The 20,713-nt window shown below is 30.4% G+C and overlaps 2 protein-coding genes across 2 annotated transcripts; one reads left to right on the top strand and one right to left on the bottom strand.

The window, feature by feature from the left end:
* Positions 1-5,323: 5,323 nt before the first annotated feature.
* On the bottom strand, positions 5,324-7,346 carry LOC137814526 (cytochrome P450 76A2). Its single transcript, XM_068617313.2, has 2 exons — positions 6,227-7,346; positions 5,324-6,133 (listed from the first exon to the last, which is right to left on the bottom strand). The coding sequence occupies exons 1-2, from the start codon at positions 7,133-7,135 to the stop codon at positions 5,495-5,497; spliced, it is 1,548 nt and encodes a 515-aa protein (XP_068473414.2). The 5' UTR covers positions 7,136-7,346; the 3' UTR covers positions 5,324-5,494.
* Positions 7,347-16,374: 9,028 nt separating this feature from the next.
* Positions 16,375-18,845, top strand: LOC137814524 (leucine-rich repeat receptor-like protein kinase PXC1). Its single transcript, XM_068617310.1, has 2 exons — positions 16,375-17,909; positions 17,983-18,845. The coding sequence occupies exons 1-2, from the start codon at positions 16,559-16,561 to the stop codon at positions 18,663-18,665; spliced, it is 2,034 nt and encodes a 677-aa protein (XP_068473411.1). The 5' UTR covers positions 16,375-16,558; the 3' UTR covers positions 18,666-18,845.
* Positions 18,846-20,713: the final 1,868 nt, after the last annotated feature.

Genomic DNA, 20,713 nt, shown 5'->3' with positions numbered 1-20,713 from the left:
GGTTTGAGATTCCCAATATTCTTATTTAGAACAAAATACATGCAAAGGCTTATGCTGATTAAAAAAAAAACATGCAAAGGCTTATAAGAGAACCCTATATTAGAAATCATGCGTAACATTTCTCCTTAAATACAACCATGTTTATGCTTGAATGTGTGAAAGGAAGAGTTGGATAAATGTTTTGTCTAGTTTCAGCAACTTGAAAATGAGTGGGCAAATAAATCAACTCCAGAAGCTTCGTTGTTACGCACAAAATGGAAATCAAGCTCAAAATGTTTGAACTTAGTTTGTATGACAGGATTGACTAAGGAAGATGTCTAGTTTCAGCAACTTGAAAACGAGTGGACAAATAAATCAACTCCAGAAGCTTCGTTGTTACGCACAAAATGGAAATCAAGCTCAAAATGTTTGAACTTAGTTTGTATGACAGGATTGACTAAGGAAGATGACACCAAGATTATCAGGGTGTTGACGCGAATATTGGAAGTTCACGTAGAAGAGAAACAATTCATTTGATTTGAGTTAGAACTCGAACAATACTCCTATATTTCATTCTACTCCTTGAGACAACCTTGTATTTATGTGATGACTAAGAAACAAGAATGGAACCAAGGCAGGTGCAATATCCCATGATTGATTTCCTATCTTCTAAATCACAACCCCAACCAGCATCACTAAAAAAACCTACTAGAGAAAGCTTCGTGTAGGGGTGAAAAAAACAATAGTATGAGTTTGACTGCGAGCAATTTTTTTTCCTTCTTTCATATCCATTCACCTTGCTCAGTGCTTAATTTGACTTAAATTAACATCAAATTTAATATCTGATGTAAATTTACATTAGACTCTTGTCTAACCTAATTAATCCTAAATAACCGAAGTAAAAGAAACTCTTTTATACTAATAAATACATTTATGGTTGACACTCTACAAAATTTCTCAAACCCAAAATTTTATTCTGTTTGTCAACATGAAAAACTTTAATTCTTATTATATATTTTTTAAGAATGTAATGCATTCTTTGTACTACATTTCACTTAAAGGAACAATTTTTTCATTAAAAAAGATTATTGCTTAATATGAAAATCTTAACAGAGTGTTGAATAAATAAAAAATAAAAGTGATAAATAATAGGAATTTGATTTTCGTCATATATATATATATATATATAATTAATAGGTTTCACTATCTTAATTTTTCTAATTTACAATTTTCAATATATATTTGTTCTTGTCAAACTGAAGTGATCTTTGAGATGATTTATCTGTAATCGAAGCTTTTGAATGTCCAGAATGAGAATGAGGATGAAGGGATGAAGTTCGTGAGAACATAAAAAAAACTGTGTAACATATATGACATAAAATAATGTTTTTTTTTGTTTGAGGGTCTTTACTCTTTTTGTAATATCCTCTAATCACCTCTTTTTCAAGGAATAATAACAAAATCTTTAACTGGAATTTAAATCCAACACAACACTTATCAAGATGGTGACTAAAAAATATCTTATTTCCAACATTTTAGACAAATAATATTAAACAAATAATATCCTTATAAAATAGACATAATCATAATGAAATAAGTTATAAGTTAATTGGAACTTTATCGAAATGAGTTGGCCTTTATCGATTAGGTATCCGAACAACATGATCAGACACTCAACCGATCACATTTATGAAGGTATTTGGTAACTATTTCGATCGCAAGTTGCGATCACTTATTTTCGTTCGCTGAATTCAGTGATTAAATTGTTATTTTCTTATAGTGCAATATGGATGGTATCTTAATTTTTGCCAAATTCATTTTTAGTTTTAACTAAAATTTATATTAGTCTAAATTTTACTTTATTTATTTATTTTATCATTCATAAATAAATAACATTTTAGACGACATCTTCAATTCCATTGATCCATTTTTAATATTGGTAACGTCTTCAATTCCATTAATTCATGTATAACATGTCAGGGGAAATAAACTAAATATTGATATCCACTAAAAACTATTAAAATTTTGTTTTAAAATATATCACAGCAAAATTGATACTTTAAAGACTATTTTGACATATAGTTTTTCTATGAAATTTTAAATAATCATATATGAACATATAAGATTTTTGTAGCTAGCCTGGATTTTATCATAAGAATTTAAATCCTTTTATGATAAATATTTTTTGATTTAAAATTTAATAAATCTATATCATAAATTTTGAAAAACAAAACTCTTAAATGGACAGGAAACATTAAAAAATTGTAATAGTCGATAATAATAATAATAATAAAAACATGGTAAATTTTGAATAAAAAATAAAATCATTTTTTTTTTCAAATAGAAACTTATTCCTAGCCCAATCAAAATAAGTGAAATATACATGAAAATATCTCTAGTCCACTTATAACTTATATATATTAAGTATCAATACACACTTTCATGAAATATAGATGAATCAAACACCAATAAAAGAAAATCTCTCAACACATAATCTGAAAGGGATACAAGGAACCTAGTCCAATGTTTTCAAGGAGATTCCCTTTCCAACCCAACGTGGGTTGTCTTTACCCAATGTTTGAATCTTTAATGTTAATATAAACCAGTCTTAAGTTGGGTCCTTCAAATACCAACTACACTATATTTTTTGGCGCATTTTTAGTTTAACTTGAAATATTAGAAAAAAAATTGTAATAAAATTTGGAATAAAATAAATTCTAAGATAATTTAAATATGAAAATAGTAAACTAGTTAATGCACTCTAATGTGAATTTTGTCCCAAATAAATGTAATATAAGCGCATACTAATATGTGGCATTGATTAGATTATGAGAAAATATATAGATTAATGTACTATTGATGTTTTTCATTATTAAAAGATTTTCCCTTAAAATATTATACCTTTAATTTTTTTTATATGACATATATTATATTTAAATTTTATTCGTCATCCAACATGTTTTAACATTTTGTGGGGTTAAGATAAGTTAAATATTTCTGTGTTTATTTATGGTAGTTGCAGTAAATTTTAAATTCAATTAAACTACATCTCGAGGCAACTGATATAATAGTTCCAGAAAATGGCATCTTGCTCCTGCCCCCAGAAACAAAATGTGATAGGGGTTTTTAAGCATATTCCCTTTCTTCACCAAAGAAAATAAATAATATTTTGTGATGTTAACATATTCACCACTCTTATTAAATTGAGAAATAAGCGATGGAAGTGAGGGTGTCTGGAAGAGTAGACCCTATTCTTTGATTGCCCCATATGATAGTATCATCATTTTAACACATCACTTTTCAAGAAAATTATATTTTATCAGTTGGACTAAGGTGAAAAATAATTTTTTAATAGTAAGAATATACAATAATAATTTTTTAGGGAAGAAAAAAATATTATAATTATCTTTTTAATTGAAAAATTATAACTACCAATCTTGAAAATGTTCTACCCACAATTCATCTACTCATATAATAATACTTTCCACAAAAATGTCTTTTAATTCTGTTAATGTAATTTGAAGCTTGAGTTTTGCATGTAGATGTTTAGCAAACCATTGCGGATGCTCTTGTCCCTTTTAACTTTCTAATGACAGTAGTTTATAAATAGTATACTAATCTTATTTAGGTTCAATCAGGATTTTACACGATATGTTTTAAGTATGATATTTTATGGTTGTTCTTAGTTTTAAGCTCAGATTTCAATTGAACTAGAATTTCGTGATGATATTTATGGTCGATATTAATTTTTATAAGGATATTTTTAATTGAAATATTTTATATGATTGATTTTAGTTTTTCAAGGATATTTTTATGGTTGACATATACTTTTAAGAACATACTCCAATTAAATTAGGGGTGGCAAAGTGGTTAGGGGTTGCAAAATGGGATGAGTTGTGCAGGCCGGCCCGTGGCTCGCTGAAAAAAATGTAGGGTGGGTTGCTTATTTCAATCCGTTAGTCTGTTTAGGTTCGTCCCGCATAATTCACAACCCGCGCGAGTCAAGTGCAGGACGGGGCGGGTTGGCCCGCATAACTTTAAAATGTATAATTTTTTTTACACTCCATATTTTTTTCATGTAGTCTTTTATTTTACATCTCAAAATTTTTAATAGCATCTTAGTATGCATGTTTTATGAAAATAATATTATAAGACTATCTACCTAATGCATCTAAATAAAAAAAAATCAAAAATTTTATTTAAAAAATTATTTTTTTTAATAAATATTTCTTATACATGCTGTCCCACAAGTTCACGGACCAATCCTTGTACAGAGCGAGTCAACCCACATTGTCACCCCTAATAATTGTACGAACTCTAATAATTGTTTTGCAATGATATTTCCAAGCCATTTCGTAGTAAATTAATTATATTTTAAAAAGGAGCATTTGTCTTTTAGAAATATTATTTTTGACAATATTTAAAATTCCATAACTATTACAACTAAATTTCAAAATACTTTAAAACAAAAATTATATTTTATTTTTCTTACCTTTATCAAAGGTAAGAAGACTCTTCCTTCTTATAATAAAATTATATCATTGGAAAAAAATATAATTTTTATCTTAACTAGGATAATAGGTATATATATTAACAAATTAGATAATCAATCCAATATATTAATTTCAAATTTTATCTTAACTAAGATAACCAATCCAAATATATATTATATATATTTTAATAATATACTTATAATATCATAACAATTTTTTTAGTAATAGTTATAAGTTATATATTTATTTATAGGACTTGTGTTCGATTCCTTTTACATATTGTTAATATTAATTATAATAATAATATTATTAACAATAATAATAATTTTAAATTAGTCATTATAAATTATTTTATTTTAATTATAATTTTAACTCTATTAGTAATTGATTTAGTGATATTTTTTCCTCAATTTTTAGTTGTTTAACTAGTCTTCTAGGAATGATCAAATCCTTTGTAATTGGAATAGTAACATAATTTATCGATCACAGTTTTGTGATTAATGAAAAAATAATCGCTTAATGATTTACGATTAAAATTTTTTATATATCATTGTGGTTTGCCGCTATTTTTGTCCCAAATTAATTTATCGACCAAATTTTGAAATTTAAGAACTAATTTTGGTGATAACTAAAAATGCATTTTTAAGTAAATATATATATATATATATATATATATATCATCTTTTCTAAATGCATACACGTTTTGTAGTATTTTTTAATTAAATCATATTTAACATCAACTAAGCTGCGGGACATGTTGAACACGTTAGCTATATTATCTATGGATGGCTAAATTTTATAATATTTTCATTATAAAACTCTAAGAAATGACTTTGGGGCATAAAAAAACCTAGAAAAAATAAATTAGAAATTGTATTTATTTATTCTTACAGTAGAAGTGCAGTGACAGATGTTGTGATCCCAAACTTTTGAACTACCCCATCAACCTGGGTGTTGGGGAAGAAATATTTAGTACTGGAAACGTGTGATGTGTTTTATTTAAAAATACAAATAATAGATCCTTATTCTGTATTAACGATGGAGGAGGAAGATGGAATGAATTTAGGAACAAGAAGCAAGGGTTGAAGTTTTCGCATGGTGATACCGAGCTTTTCCTTCATATCAACGGTGGAGGGCGTGACATGAGTCTGAAGTTCCCAGTGGAATCGGTGAAGCAACGATCCCAACACAAGATGAAGAATTCTGTGCGCTAAGGGCACACCCGCACACATTCTTCGTCCAGCTCCAAAAGGAATAAACCCAAAATGATGTCCCTTGTAATCGATGTTGTTACAATCGACAAAGCGCTGGGGCTTGAAGTCAAGGGGTTGGTCCCAGAAACTGGGGTCTCTTCCGATGGCCCAAGCATTCACCAAAACCTGGGTGTCTTTGGGAATGTCGTATCCCATGAACTGTGTGTCCTTGATGGCCTTCCGAGGAACAAGCAACGGAATCGGAGGGTGCAAGCGAAGTGTTTCCTTAACCACGGCTTGTAGGTAGGGAAGATTGTCTATGTCACTCTCTTCAATTTCTCTTCCATTCCCAACCACTCCATCAAGCTCGCTTTTCACCTTCTCCAGACACTCCCGGTTGCGCAGAAGCTCCGTCATCGCCCATTCAATTATGCTGCTTGTTGTTTCTGACCCAGCCATGAAGATTTCCTGTACACAAGTATAAAATACTGATTTTATTAAGCTTTTTTTATCAAAACAGAAGCTACTGGAATCAAATTTTTGACACTGGATAGTTTGTACCAATATAAAAATGTTGAGGTCTTTGTCTGATATTGTGAGTGCTTCTTCAGTGTTGCTGCTTTGAAAGTCAATCAACACATCCAAGAAGTCCCTTGTCTCCTTATCGCGTCGCTGCTCTTCCAAACGCTGTTTCACGAACTTCGACGCGATTTCCAGAGCTTTGCCCATGTCCCTATCCATCTTCTTCCTCAAACCTTGCGGGTCCAGCCACTTCAGCCACGGGAACATGTCGGCGACGTTAGCGTGCCCTGTCCACTCCAACAAACCCGCCATCGCAGCGAAAAACTCCGACCCGGTCTCTGATTCAGGGTCGAACAGGTCCCGCGACAGCATCAGGTTCCCGAACAGGTTGAACGACATCAGGAACACGAACCGCGCCACGTAGACCCCGTCACCCTCTTCCAACTTCCCAGCCTCTTTGCTCAACCATGTTATCATGTCGTTTACGCACTTCCGCCGCACCGAAGCGGTTTCGTTTATGCGTTTCGCCACCAGCATGTCCACGGTGACGAGGCGCCGCATGAGGCGCCAGTAGGGGCCGTAAGGGGCCAAGGCCAAGGAGGATTTGTTGTAGTTGTGGGCGCGCATGGTTTCGGTTATGGTGCGGTCTGCGAAGGCGTGGTCGTGATGCTTGAAGAACACGCTGGCGGCGTCGGCTGAGAGGATAACCATGGTTTTCATGGCGCCGATTTGGAGCCACACGACGGGGCCGTGCTTGGCCCTTAAGTCGGCGAGGGTGCGGTGAGGCATGTCTCCGAGTTGGAACAAGTTTCCAAAAATGGGCCATCCCGGTGGTCCCGGCGGAAGACGGCGGTTTCTAGCGACGGTTTTGCGGCGGAAGAGGAAGAGAAACAGAAGAGACACAAGTAGTAGAAGAAAGAGGGAAGAGTATTCGAGAGTCAACGTCATGATTTCTGGGATGGGTTGTTGGAAGTTCCGTGCTGTCTCTCATCTCTACCTCTGTGTGTGTATGTTTATATATATAATCACCTAATAAAGATTCTGTCACCGCTTACAATAAATCCTTTCAGATGGAGGGTTATTAAACATTGAGTACTGATTATTTCACACCAATGATAATCTAACACATAAAAGAAGGTGTAATGTTGAGGAAAGAAAAAGTGGGTGTGAAAAAAATCATTTCTCTTAAAACATTTCTTTACTATTACTAATAAGCTCTCCACCATATGAAGTGTCCAATTAAAATTTATATTTATTGAATTTATTCTATCACTGTTTTAATATAATTTTAAAAAATATATTAATTTTCTATTAATTTAAATTTATTATATAAATTTTTATTATAATTATAAAAATAAAAAACACATATTTTGAATCAGTCATGAAAAACATTTTTCTACTAAAAAAATATCCATAAATACTTATGCAAATAAATATTTATTGTCAATTTATAAAATTCATAATTATATAATATATAAATTTGTGTTTTCGTGTCTTACATTTTAAAAATATACATATCTCTATATCCGTGTCCGTATAATAGTGTCTGTAGTGTCTGTGTGAGTATTTATGCTAGATAACTAATAAGAAAAATAAATGTAATGTTAAACACAATCATACTTCATAGTTGAAATGTAACATTTTGAAAACAACTTAAATTTTTCTATAAATGAAAGTTGAAAAATATTTTTTTTTCTTTTTGTAGATTTATACAAAAAAAAAAAAAATACTAGTCAATTTCAATCCGTTTGTCCTCATTCCACTCTCATTTGTTGTTTCACTCTTGTTCCCGTTGCTATTGTTAAACATATACTTTTATTATACATATTATTTTAGTTTATTTTCTTGTGTTGTGTTATATGATTATCTTTTCTTATTTTTGTCTAGATAGTTAGTCTGATGTTATATTAAAATTAAATGTGATTTATTTAATGAGTCACTTATAAGACCTATTAATAATTAATTTTAAAAATAAAAAATATTTAATTATTATATTAAAAACTAAAAAAAAATTAAATTAATTTATTTTATTAATAAATAATTTATAAATTGGTATGTTTATATTATTAATAAGTATTTGATATTATTAATAAATAATTTAACTACCAACTTTATAAAGTAAAAAATTGATAATTAAATATTTATAGTTTAAATATTATTCATCAATAATAAAAACTAAATTAGATATTAATAATTTTTTTAGTTTTAAAAATAATATTTAATTTAGTTAATATAACAATTAATTATTTTTATTTTTAAAATTAATTTTTATTTAATAATTTTTTAGTAGTATATTAAAAAAAACATGTTTATCGGACTGAAATTGGATGAAAAAGATATAAACTTTAAAATTAGATGATATTAATTAAAATTTAGAAATAACTGAATAACTAACTAGAGTTTATAAAATTTCTTACTGACAAAATTTTTTATGCTCTTAAAACCTTAAATTTTCGTATCATTTATGAGAAATATTAAAATTGGTCCTGCATCATTGGATGCTCTTGGAACTTTAAATTTTGGTATCATTTATAAGGAATATTAAAATTGGTCCTGCATCATAATTAATTAAAAAGTCAAATTGATGGAGAATTTACAATAAGACAAAAGAAACACATAGAAGCTGGTGAAGGAATGGGTAATGGTGAGATTTTAGAAGTTTTGACTAGGCTTTTCTTTCCTTTTTTTTTAGAATGTTATCATTAAAATGAGATATAGAGTTTTAGATTGGAATTGAGTATTCTTTCATTCTCCTTATCATTTTATTTATTTTTGTTTGTTTGAGTTGAAACAAGTACACTAATCAATAAAGAATATGTAAATAATTAATTTTAACATATTTTTTCCTTTATAAAAATTAATACATCTTCTTACTTCATGAAAACGTTTATCATTAAAAATTCTAATATTATATATATATATATATATATATATATTCAATTACAATCAAATATATTTAGATCAATAATCACTCATTTAATATAATATTTAAGATATACTAAACTTTATTTTATACTTTTAAATCTGATACGGTTAAATACTTATCATCTAATTACTCTTATTACTGACTTATGCATCAGAGAATCTTTTACTTTTTTTTACTTTTTGTTAAAGATTAACTGAAAGTTCATTCCTGAATTATACTTGAGTTACACTTCCCAAATTCATTTATGATAAAAACAATATATATATATATATATATATATATATATATATATATATATAATTAAACTATTCGTATGGTAATTTTTAATAACAAATATTATTTTGTTTATTATCCTTAAAAAAATATAAGGTAAATTACTTTGATATGAGGTTTCATCATATTTCACCCACCAATTCTATTTTTCTACTCCTACATTATCCTATTATTTTAAATGTATGATAAAATCCTTATTGTAATCACCCTAATGCATCAGTAATATTATATTGCTCATACTATAAGCTTTTAATTTATTTCTTCATTCTTTAACCATGGATAAAATAACATATCTATAGCCACATTACATCTTTACATTCAAAGAATCAATTAATGCCTCTAATTCTAGCACCTTTGGTCTTTAGCTTGATGATGGGTTAGGTGACATTTGATAATGGATTAGCCAATTGCATATGTTTTTTCCTGAAACAAATTGATTGCCTTGGCCATTTCTACATTAATGAGTTCATGTAGCTAAACTTTCTAAACTTTCTCAACTGTTAACTGTAAAATGTAAGGTTCATATAATTGTCTTTTTTTTTCTTTTAATGGGGCTTTATCTTTTCATGCGTCTTCTTTATATTCAAGAAATCTTAAACGTATCAATCAGATACTAGAATTAGATTCACCATAATCATGTTTTTTCCCAAACAAAAACTCATCAGAAAATAAAGAAATAAGTTTATATCTTCATTAAATGTTAGTTATGGGAAGTATTTCAAAACCCAAGAGAGTGTGATTCCACTTTTAAATAATTATTTTAGTTCACAACAATATATTCGTCTTAATTTTATTGTCTTTTTGCACAAATTTAATATTCATCTCTATTGTGACTATTTCGAGTGTTGTTATCACTTTTCCTTTCGTAAAGTAACAGATACGTGAATGAAGGAGGGAGGAAAACGCGATTTCAATGCATAGTTTGCTAAAGAACATGCTTGCATGGCTTCTTCCATTAAGACTAATAATGATCTTGTGATTTGCTTTGCTGTCTTAAAGATACACATTTTCTTCTTTGTATATGTGTTATGTTTAAATATTTGTAAATTTGCATTTTTGGAATGAATTTTGATTAAAATAAAGTCATTAATTATTTAAAATATGTTTTAATTTTATTTAAATAATTTATTACTTGATTTTATTTGCCAACGGTATAACATAAATATTATTTTCTTATTTCTGTTTTCAATTTATCGATCAAGTAAATTATTTTGTCTTCATTTTCTCAAACTCATGAATCAATTTATTTATTTCTTTTTTATTTTATTTAAGAGTAAGTTGATTGTTCAATTTGAGAAAAATTGAAAGAAAATAAAAATAATGATAATATCATTTCATTAACAACAAAATAAAGCCTCGTAAGTCAGAAAAACATGGCTTGTTTGATAAATTGTGATTCTCTTGCCCCGTACAGCTAGCAAACTAAAGTTGAGGTGTTTCTTCCCGCACCCCAATAAATTTATCTCTTCACCTATAAATTTTGGAAAATATTTTTTCACCCTTTCTAAAAATAACTTTTGGATTAATTTTTGTGCAATGTTTCTGATAATTTCTGAAATAAATGAGATAGAACATTTTCATCATTTCACTCCAGGAAAAAATTTAACGGGATACAGGAAGAAATACTCCTAAAGTTGTGGGTTTGCACATTTGAGCCCAATAACAATGGTCAATCTCTGCTAAGCTCATAGAATCCAGGCTGCTTCTTCCTGCACCTCCATACCTTCTTGTGCCACCCCCATATATTTTTTATATTTCAAAAATACCCTTTATTAATATTCCGGATTACATAATCCGGAAGTCTTTTTCCAGATCCAGAATTAGCTTTTGGATTATGTAATCCAGAAGTCTTTTGTGATTAGCTTCCGGATTACATAATCTGTAAGTCTTTTCTATACATAAAATTAGCTTCCGGATTATGTAATCTGGAAGCTTTTTTTCCAGATGAGTGATTAGCTTCCGGATTACATAATCCGAAAGTCTTTTCTAAATATGAGATTGATTTTCAGATTATGCAATCCATAATATATCCAGATTACATAATCCATAGGCTTATTTCAAATGCAAAAAAGAGTTCCGGATTTTATAAATCTCAAGAACACTTCCGGATTCAAAAACAGCTTCCGGATTATGTATGGAGGTGGCATAAAAAAGGAGAAAACGGTATTTTTACATTTAGTATGGGGGTGGCAGAAGAAGGTATGGAGGTGTAGGAAGAAAGAGTCTAGAATCCACGATTTTGTTGGGCCTCTTACGAAAATAATCATGGATCCCAAAAAATATCATAAGTATGAATATGCATCTGCTGATTTATAATGAAAATTGCGTTATGCGGAAACTTTTACAGATTGTTAAGAAGCAAGACGATGGTTGTCATGAACAAATTGTTCCAAACTTAATCTGCTGAATGAAGTGAAGCAAGTATTTTTGTATCTGTCAATGAACACTACAAAATGAAGATGAAATAGTATTCTTTTAGAAAATTGTACATGTAAAGTGAAAAAAGACCCAAATTGCATTAATGGCAAAAAAGAAAATGTAATCATATTTTAGATAGGCGTGACCTTTTAGTGTCTTCTATCATCTCTTATAATGCCTTTAATTTCACTTTTGTGGTGCAGTACTCTGATATAACCCCAAATTGCAGATTTTTTAGTTTTAAATGTATTTGAATAGATAGGTGTTGGAATCGGAATGGCATGTTATTGATAGGAAAAAAAGTGTTATCACTTATCATGGCGTGGCCTTGAAGTGCAATATCCCCAAAGGTTTAGAGTCTTGCCCAATTGGTATTATTATATGGAATAAGATACATATTTTTTAATTATTATTTAGTTAGGATTTTCTTTTTCAAAAACATATTTTTTATATATTTGATTCAACCGAAATAGAACCAACCCAACTACAAACAAACTTAATCACGTCTATAATGGAGGGTGTCCTTTTATTTTTAAATGAAAACATAACTGATAAATTGTTGCTATTGAAAAATTTGACAAAAACAATATATTTTGGTGGATCATTTATTTTCTCCAACATCAAATAATTAAGCAAATAGCACAGTTTATTTTAACAGTTCAGTTCTATTAAAAATTTGTTTTTATTTATTTTAAAATAAAGAAAATAAAATTTTAAAAGTTTAAAATAATTTTTTTTATTTTGAAAAATATTAAAAAAAAAACATTTTGAATGAAATTGTAGAAAAATATATATATTTAAAAGTTAAGTTTAAAAAGGTAATTATATAGAGAAATAATATTTTATAAAAATAAACATATTAAAAAATAATAATTTAGTAAAATAATTATATTAATAAATAATCATTTAAAAATATTATAATTTTAAAAAATAATCATTTATAAAATTTTAAAAACTAATTAATTAGAAAATTAAAAATGTGAAAATTTAATTTGTTAGAAAATTAAATATTTAGAGAAGTGATTATTTAGCGTTTTACTGAATTAAAAAATGTGATATTAATATTTATTTATTTATTAATAAAGTACTAATTAAGTAAAATGTAAAAAATGTAAAAACAAATCCTATATTAAAAATATTCAAAGTCAATATTTAATATTACATTTATAAATATTTTAATTACTATATTTATTATTCACAAATCAATAATTTAAATTATATAAAACATTTTCCACTATTTTTTTAAAAACATTCTTTCCTTTTTTTTACTATGAATTTTTCAAACCAAAATTTTAGAAATAAATTATTTCAAAATTTATAAATGTTAGTTTTGTTAACAAATTTTTTTAAAATAATTATTGCTTAAAATATATGTTTTATAAATAATTATTTTAAAAAAATTATATTTTATATAATTTTTGTTCTAAATATTTTTTAAAGAAATTATTTTCTAAACCAATTTATTAAATAATTATTTTTAAAAACCTAAAATGACCAAAAAAATATAAAAAAAATATTTAAAATCAAATCAAATTTCGAATTGTTATGCTAAACCATATTGTTTAAAAAATTATTTAGCATAATATACTATTTGAGTAAATATTTAACACAGGATATCGGGAAAATTATTATTCTTTTAATTTGGTTAAATTTTCCTGCTAGTGTAAATCGGAGTTCTTAATATAACCGTTTAATTAACTTATATAAATTAAGAACAAACATATTAGGTATAGGATTATTAATGTATAAAAAAAGTTAGATACTTAACCAAAACATGAATCATCCAGGGAGTAATAAAGAAGAAACAAGATTATGAAATAAAAAGGTTAAAAGACTTCTTGAGCAAGGTTCAATCCAACACTCCATTGGACAATCAGATATTCAGTCCCATAAAAGAGCCAAAGGAAATATTCAACAATAACTCTTGCAATTTTGAATTGTCCTCTGAATAAAGAATACAGTTCTGAAACTAACAACAACTCCATGTTTTAACTGCTATACTAAACTCCATGCAACTTACCTTCTATATATATAAAATATGAAACTCATAAAATCGGATCATGGAGTGAGGTTGCATCCAGACAACTCGTACGTGAGATAATATATTATGGATGCAACAACGGTCCGATAGCGGGTGACACGATAGTTCCAACAAACACTCGTTAAGATAAACTTTAAATGACTCTGATATCATATTACAAAATGTATTTTAAACCTAAGTCAACCTCATAAAACTGGATCATGAAATGAGATTTGCACCCACTTATTTATATATATATATATTTATTTATTTATTTTTATTTTATTTTTTTTGTAATGTTGACAAAATGGCAAAATAGACACCTTGAAATGCTAAAAGAGACACCTTGAAGACAACAATTTCAGCTTTGGCTTTTATCTAGGCAGAAAGTTCTTCAAATTCAGATTCTGTTCTTTGCGCCATTTTCCAAACATAAATTGAACATGAACCTTGCTGGTTTCTGCTGTGGTTTGTCCTGCTTCATCAGCAAGTGACAATAAATTTTTTTAATTTAGATAATAGAAACTGTTATAAATAATCATATTCCTATTTTCTTTAATATTGTTGCTAGATCGTCCACTTGCTTAAAATTAGAAACTGTTGTGACACTTTCTAACAAATTTATTTACACATTCTTTGAATGTTTCTAGCAAACTAATAGAAAAAGGTGAGTTGATAAAGAAAGTGGTGGTAGTTTTAAAATTTGGAGCGGCAATCTCGGCTTGAAAGGCTCTGCTTTTTGAAGGGTTTTGCTTTAGAGTGTAATGAAGAATGAAAGAGAGAAAAGCTGAAAGAATTCCCTCACTTTTTGGGACAACACACATTAGCATAGTGGTGGAAACTCTACGGAAGGTTTCCAATGGAGATCAGAAGCGATACCACTGTACCATCCAATGCCCCCACCCATGTGCCATTTACCCATCACCCCATCATCTTCTATCATTAATCATTAAATTATAAATAAAATTAATATTTTCATAATTATAATCAATAATTTTTTTATATTGTAACATAAAAAGATTATTAAAAATGTTTCATATCGTTTAGATACAGAAGCTAATAATAGTTTACTTATACCTCAGTTCACAAAGACTTTTAAAACCGTCACGAAGTTAAAAACTCTCAAACATTTTAATGATGATAAAGGAGGAAGTGTGCATGGTAAGAATCTGATTACATATTTAGAGATTGGAAAGATCTCAATCCTAAAGAAAGATGGTGTGTTGATAAACTTGTGTGTGCAATTTTCAGCTATAATAAGAAGAATAAAGCTCTCAAATGAAAAGTAAAGAGATTATAAGAAAAAGAACTAATTGGTTGGGCTGGGTTGTACTGTTCTGAAAACCGACAATTTCAAATATCAAATTGATTGGAACAAGTTCTGTACTATACTCTGTGTGTTTTGACTTGCTAGGTCAACTTTTGTCGTGAAACTAAACCTTTAATTCCAGTCATGTCCCTAGAATTTAAGTCTTTATCATCCAACTTCCTTCCCTCTTCAACTATATTATTATTGAAAAATGTTACTTCGTCACTGCGTCAAAATTTTAAAATTATTCAATCTTTTTAAGATTTCAGCAATTTTTGTTTTCAGTTGTAATATGATGGTTTGTCAATATATAATCATTCATTATTATTTTATATGAGCAGTATTGTGAAAATATATTTTTCTGTTCTTATGAATAGGTTAACTATTCTTTCTCTCCTTTCAAAGTAGACTCATTGACTCTTTTGTTCTTCTCTGTTGTTCTACATGTTATGATATATTTACAAAAGACAACACTTAAACGTTTAAATCAGAATTTAATATTTGAATATTTGATTATTGAAAGTTGTGCTATTTATAAGATTATTATAAACATTTTTTAACTGGAGGAGCTGAATCATGCTTAAATACATTATCTAGTGTTTAATCGTTAATTAATTTTATTAATCTGATTTTTGTAGTGTCGGTCTACTTATACCGGAGAGTGAGTCATTGTACATGACCTACCGATACATTTTCCATCATTGAATTCCATGCCTGACTTGAGGGTGTGATGTGAGAAAAAGTTTGCTTGTTTATGACTTAAAGCAGAGGTCCCCTTTTTTTCTTCCACAACATAGGTAAAAGAGGAGCAGTGAGCAAACCAAATAATGAGCACTTTCTTCCACTGAATTAACCTGTGGATGATATAAAGGAAAAGGAGCAGATGAATGACTCACAATTATTTAGGATGAGTTATTCTAGACTAGATGATTGGCAACAGTGAACCCCCTTTACCCTTCCATAGTAACTCAAAAACTGACCTTATAGCCAGAGTTGGTTTTGAAACCTTATCATTTCTAATTTAAATTTGTCGTCGCACATGATTTTAGTCGATTCATCAATTTCTTGAAACTATCCTAATTTTTTTACGCTCTAAACAAATTTCACTTTATTCTACAACTCATTTTATTTTTAATTTATATTTTTTATTAAATAACTTAATTTAATATATTATTATCTTTCCATATCTTACGAGGAAGCGACAATAGTAATCATAAACGCTACCAAAAACTTTAATCATCACATTAGTCCTAATTACCTTTCAGGGACGTATAATAACACTGCAACACTTTTCCTCAATCACTCACTCTCTCCAATCATGCCACGTTTTCCTTCTCAATCCCAAATCTGAAATCTGAACTCCACCCTTCTTTTCAAATTAAAAACAGCAGCATAAGCATTCTTGTCCCCTTCCCACACCATAACATGAAACACTCTTCTTCCATAAACCTGTCACTGGCATTGGCCTTCACCATCCTCTATGTTGCAGATGCTGCATGGCAAAATGATACACTCGCATTATCCCAATTCCGCCTCCAAACCGACACCCACGGCAACCTTCTCTCCAACTGGACCGGAGCGGACGCCTGTTCCGCCGCGTGGCTCGGAGTGGAGTGCTCCCCAAATGGCAGAGTGGTGGGCCTCTCCCTCCCTTCCCTTAACCTCCGTGGCCCAATTGATTCACTTTCCCCACTTCTCTACCTCCGCTTCCTCGACCTCCACGAAAACCGCTTAAACGGTACCGTTTCCCCTCTCTTAAACTGCACTGCCCTCGAACTTCTCTACCTCTCCCACAATGACTTCTCCGGCGATATTCCGCCGCAGATATCTTCCCTCCGCCTCCTCCTCCGCCTTGACATCTCCGACAACAACATCCGCGGTCCAATCCCCAACCAAGTCGCCAAACTAACCCACCTCCTTACTCTTCGGTTACAGAACAACGCCCTCTCCGGCCACGTCCCCGACCTCTCCGCTTCCCTCCTCAACCTCACCCAACTCAACGTAACCAACAATGAACTTCGTGGCCACGTTCCCGATTCCATGCTCGCAAAATTCGGCAACGCCAGCTTCTCCGGAAATCACGCTCTATGTGGATCCACCCCGTTGCCCAAATGTTCCGAAACCGAACCAGATACGGAGACCACAATAACCGTTCCTTCAAAACCGAGCTCGTTCCCTCAAACAAGTAGTGTCACTCTCTCTGACACTCCGAAGAAGAAAGGACTGAGGGCGGGTGTCATAGTGGCGATTGTGGTGGCGGTGCTGGTGACGGTGCTGGTGGCGATGTCATTCGTGGTGGCGCACTGCTGCGCGAGGGGAGGGGAAGGCTATGGGTCGGCGGTGGGGAGCGAGAGTGGGAAGAGGAAGAGTGGGAGTAGTTCTGGGAGCGAGAAGAAGGTGTATGGAAATGGTGGCAACTTCGATAGAGATAGCGATGGGACGAACACCGAGACGGAACGAAGCAAGCTGGTGTTTTTCGATAGGAGGAACCAGTTTGAGTTGGAGGATCTGCTTAGAGCATCGGCGGAGATGCTGGGAAAAGGATGCTTGGGGACGGTTTACAGAGCGGTGCTCGACGATGGGTGCACCGTGGCAGTGAAGAGACTCAAAGACGCAAACCCCTGCGAGAGAAACGAGTTTGAACAGTACATGGACGTTGTAGGGAAGCTGAAACACCCCAACATTGTTAAACTCCGAGCTTATTACTATGCCAAGGAAGAAAAGCTTCTTGTGTATGACTACCTCCCCAATGGAAGCTTGCATGCTCTTCTTCATGGTTAGTTTATTCCTCTGATATACTATACTTTATTAGGGTTATTTGAATTTTAACGTTTTGATGTTAATGATAGGTAACCGTGGACCTGGAAGGATTCCATTGGATTGGACAACGAGAATAAGCTTGGTGTTAGGTGCGGCTAGAGGGTTGGCCAGGATTCATGCAGAGTACAACGCGTCCAAGATACCTCACGGGAACGTCAAATCCTCCAACGTGCTTCTCGACAAAAACGGAGTCGCTTTGATCTCCGACTTCGGGTTATCGCTGCTGTTGAACCCTGTTCACGCGATTGCACGGTTGGGAGGGTACAGAGCGCCGGAACAGGTTGAAGTGAAGAAGCTGTCGCAGGAGGCTGACGTGTACGCTTTCGGGGTGTTGGTGTTGGAGGTGTTGACAGGGAGGTCACCGTCGACACCGTACCCTGGTTCCGCAGCTCGTCCGCGCGTGGAGGATGAGAGTGAGGTGGATCTTCCGAAGTGGGTTGGGTCTGTGGTGAAGGAGGAGTGGACCGCTGAGGTGTTCGACGAGGAGCTGTTGCGGTACAAGAACATCGAGGAGGAGTTGGTAGCGATGTTGCACGTGGGAGTGGCGTGTGTGGCGGCGCAACCGGAGAAGAGGCCGAGTATGTTGGAGGTTGTGAAGATGGTTGAGGATCTGAGGGTGGAACAGTCTCCTCTGGGGGAGGATTATGATGAGGCACGGTCACGCAATTCGCTTTCGCCGTCGCTTCCCACCACCGAAGATGGCCTTGCTTAATCGTAACGGCGTTCTTTGTTATGGTTGCTGCACTAACTTATTACTGTGTCATGCTGCTCCTCCTCATTTTTAGTTTCACAGTCTTCCTCTTCTGCTTAAATCTTATTTTCTTTGTGAAGTGCTGTTAATTGCTGTTCTTAATTCTCTTAAATTAATCAATGGCAACCCGTTTGTGTATAATGTCGTTTTGGGTTTTCTCTTAATTTTTTTTACTTTTTAGATTTAGAATTTTTTTTTAATTTTTTCCAAACAAATCAAAATGGTTAAAACCCTAAACCACATTACAACTCCCAAATTTAATTACAAAATTATCTTTAATTATATATATTCATTATTAAATTAGTCATATCAATGAGCTTGAATTACGAAACTATTATTTTTCTTTAAAATATGAATTGACCAAAAAAAATACCTTTTTCTTTTTTTAATTTTGTTTGTCTGCTAAATTGTTCTTCGTATAAGACACAACCAATGCTCTACCATGAGAGATTTGCCTTTATAAGATAAACTATTCTTATAGTAATTTTTAATTACACCTTTTACTATAATTGTTATAGATATTTTTATTTTATTGTCTTTTGCATGTTTTTATATATATATATATTTTTTTCATTACTACCATTTTTTTTCATCACAACACTTTCACTATTTTCTCTTTTTTTTTATTCTTTATCTCTCTTTTTCTTCGACTTATCAAAGTTGTGTAAGTTTATCATTATTCTATTGGTTTGTCTCAAACCAACTAGATATATATTCTACTTTTCTTATAAGAAACTAAAATTTCCTATTTATATCTGTTTGTTTTCTTCATTTTTTAACTTTGTATAAGTGAGAGGAATTGGCACTGGCTACTTGGGTATATATAGATCCCATTGGTAAAATGTGAATAATAAAGTGAGAAATGTTTTTTTTTAAGAAAATAGAGAATTGTGATTATAGTGAGATAATAAAAACATATAAAAGATCATTATTATTTCAAAATGTAATTTTATGTATGTTAGACACGTTTTTCATACATACATTTAGGTGAGAAAAAAATCACAAACTAAAATTATTTACTATATAAATTAAAAAAAATAATTATATAAAAAAATAAGTATTTCCATAATTTTTTTCCAAACATTTTGAAATTAGTTTATTTATAAATTAAAATTTATGTATATCTTGAATTGATTTGTAGAAATTATCTTATATACTTTTTATTTATACATGAATTAATTTATACTTATAAAAAATAATTTTTTTTCTTAAAAAGACTTGGCCAAATATACCTTGAGTGTAAGACTTTTTAAATGGTTATTTTTCTCATATACCATTATTTTCACTTGTATTTCCCCATCTAGCACCATTTTATTTTTATTTTTCTATTTAACATTTTTGTTCTATTTCCATATCTAGCATTGTTTCAAAAGGAAAAAGAATTAATAAATTAAAAAAAATCATAATTTTAATTTTGGATGTATTAAAAAAATAAATATATTGATTGTAAAAAAATATTTTTAATGTTTAAAATAGTTAGAAATATAATTATTGAAGAAAGAAATGAGTTTTTACAAAATAAAAAATAATAAGTTAAAATGTTTAGTTTTAATTTTTTTTAAAATAAAAAATAATAAAAAATCAAACTCTACAACCACATAAAAGTTAAATATATAAACATAAATTAATATTTATTTTTATTATTATTGATAATGTGATATGTTAATATAAAGTAAAAAATACATAACATAATTTTAAAAAAAACAAAGACAAATAATATAATATTGAAGTGTATATGTAGATACAAAATCCTAAAAAAACAACTAATGAATCAATATTCAACTTTTAATCCAAAACTTGTTTTAAGATATTTATCGAAAGTTTTGCAACTCCACAGGAACTACGTTCTTTAAAACACGAAATCAATCCAGAAGCCCATTCGGGCGAGGCCTTGCCAAGTATTCTACAAGTCTATTTCTTCTTTTGCACCCTTATATTATACTTTTTCTTTTCAATCCTATAAATATAAAAATTCTCAACTTTTTCATTTTTTATTGTGTAATTTGAAA

This window comes from Phaseolus vulgaris, chromosome 1 (genome assembly GCF_051622355.1).
Source record: "Phaseolus vulgaris cultivar YP4 chromosome 1, ASM5162235v1, whole genome shotgun sequence".
NCBI lineage: Eukaryota > Viridiplantae > Streptophyta > Magnoliopsida > Fabales > Fabaceae > Phaseolus > Phaseolus vulgaris.
The sequence above is the reverse complement of the archived record's forward strand: the minus strand, read 5'-3'. Positions and strand labels throughout refer to the sequence as shown.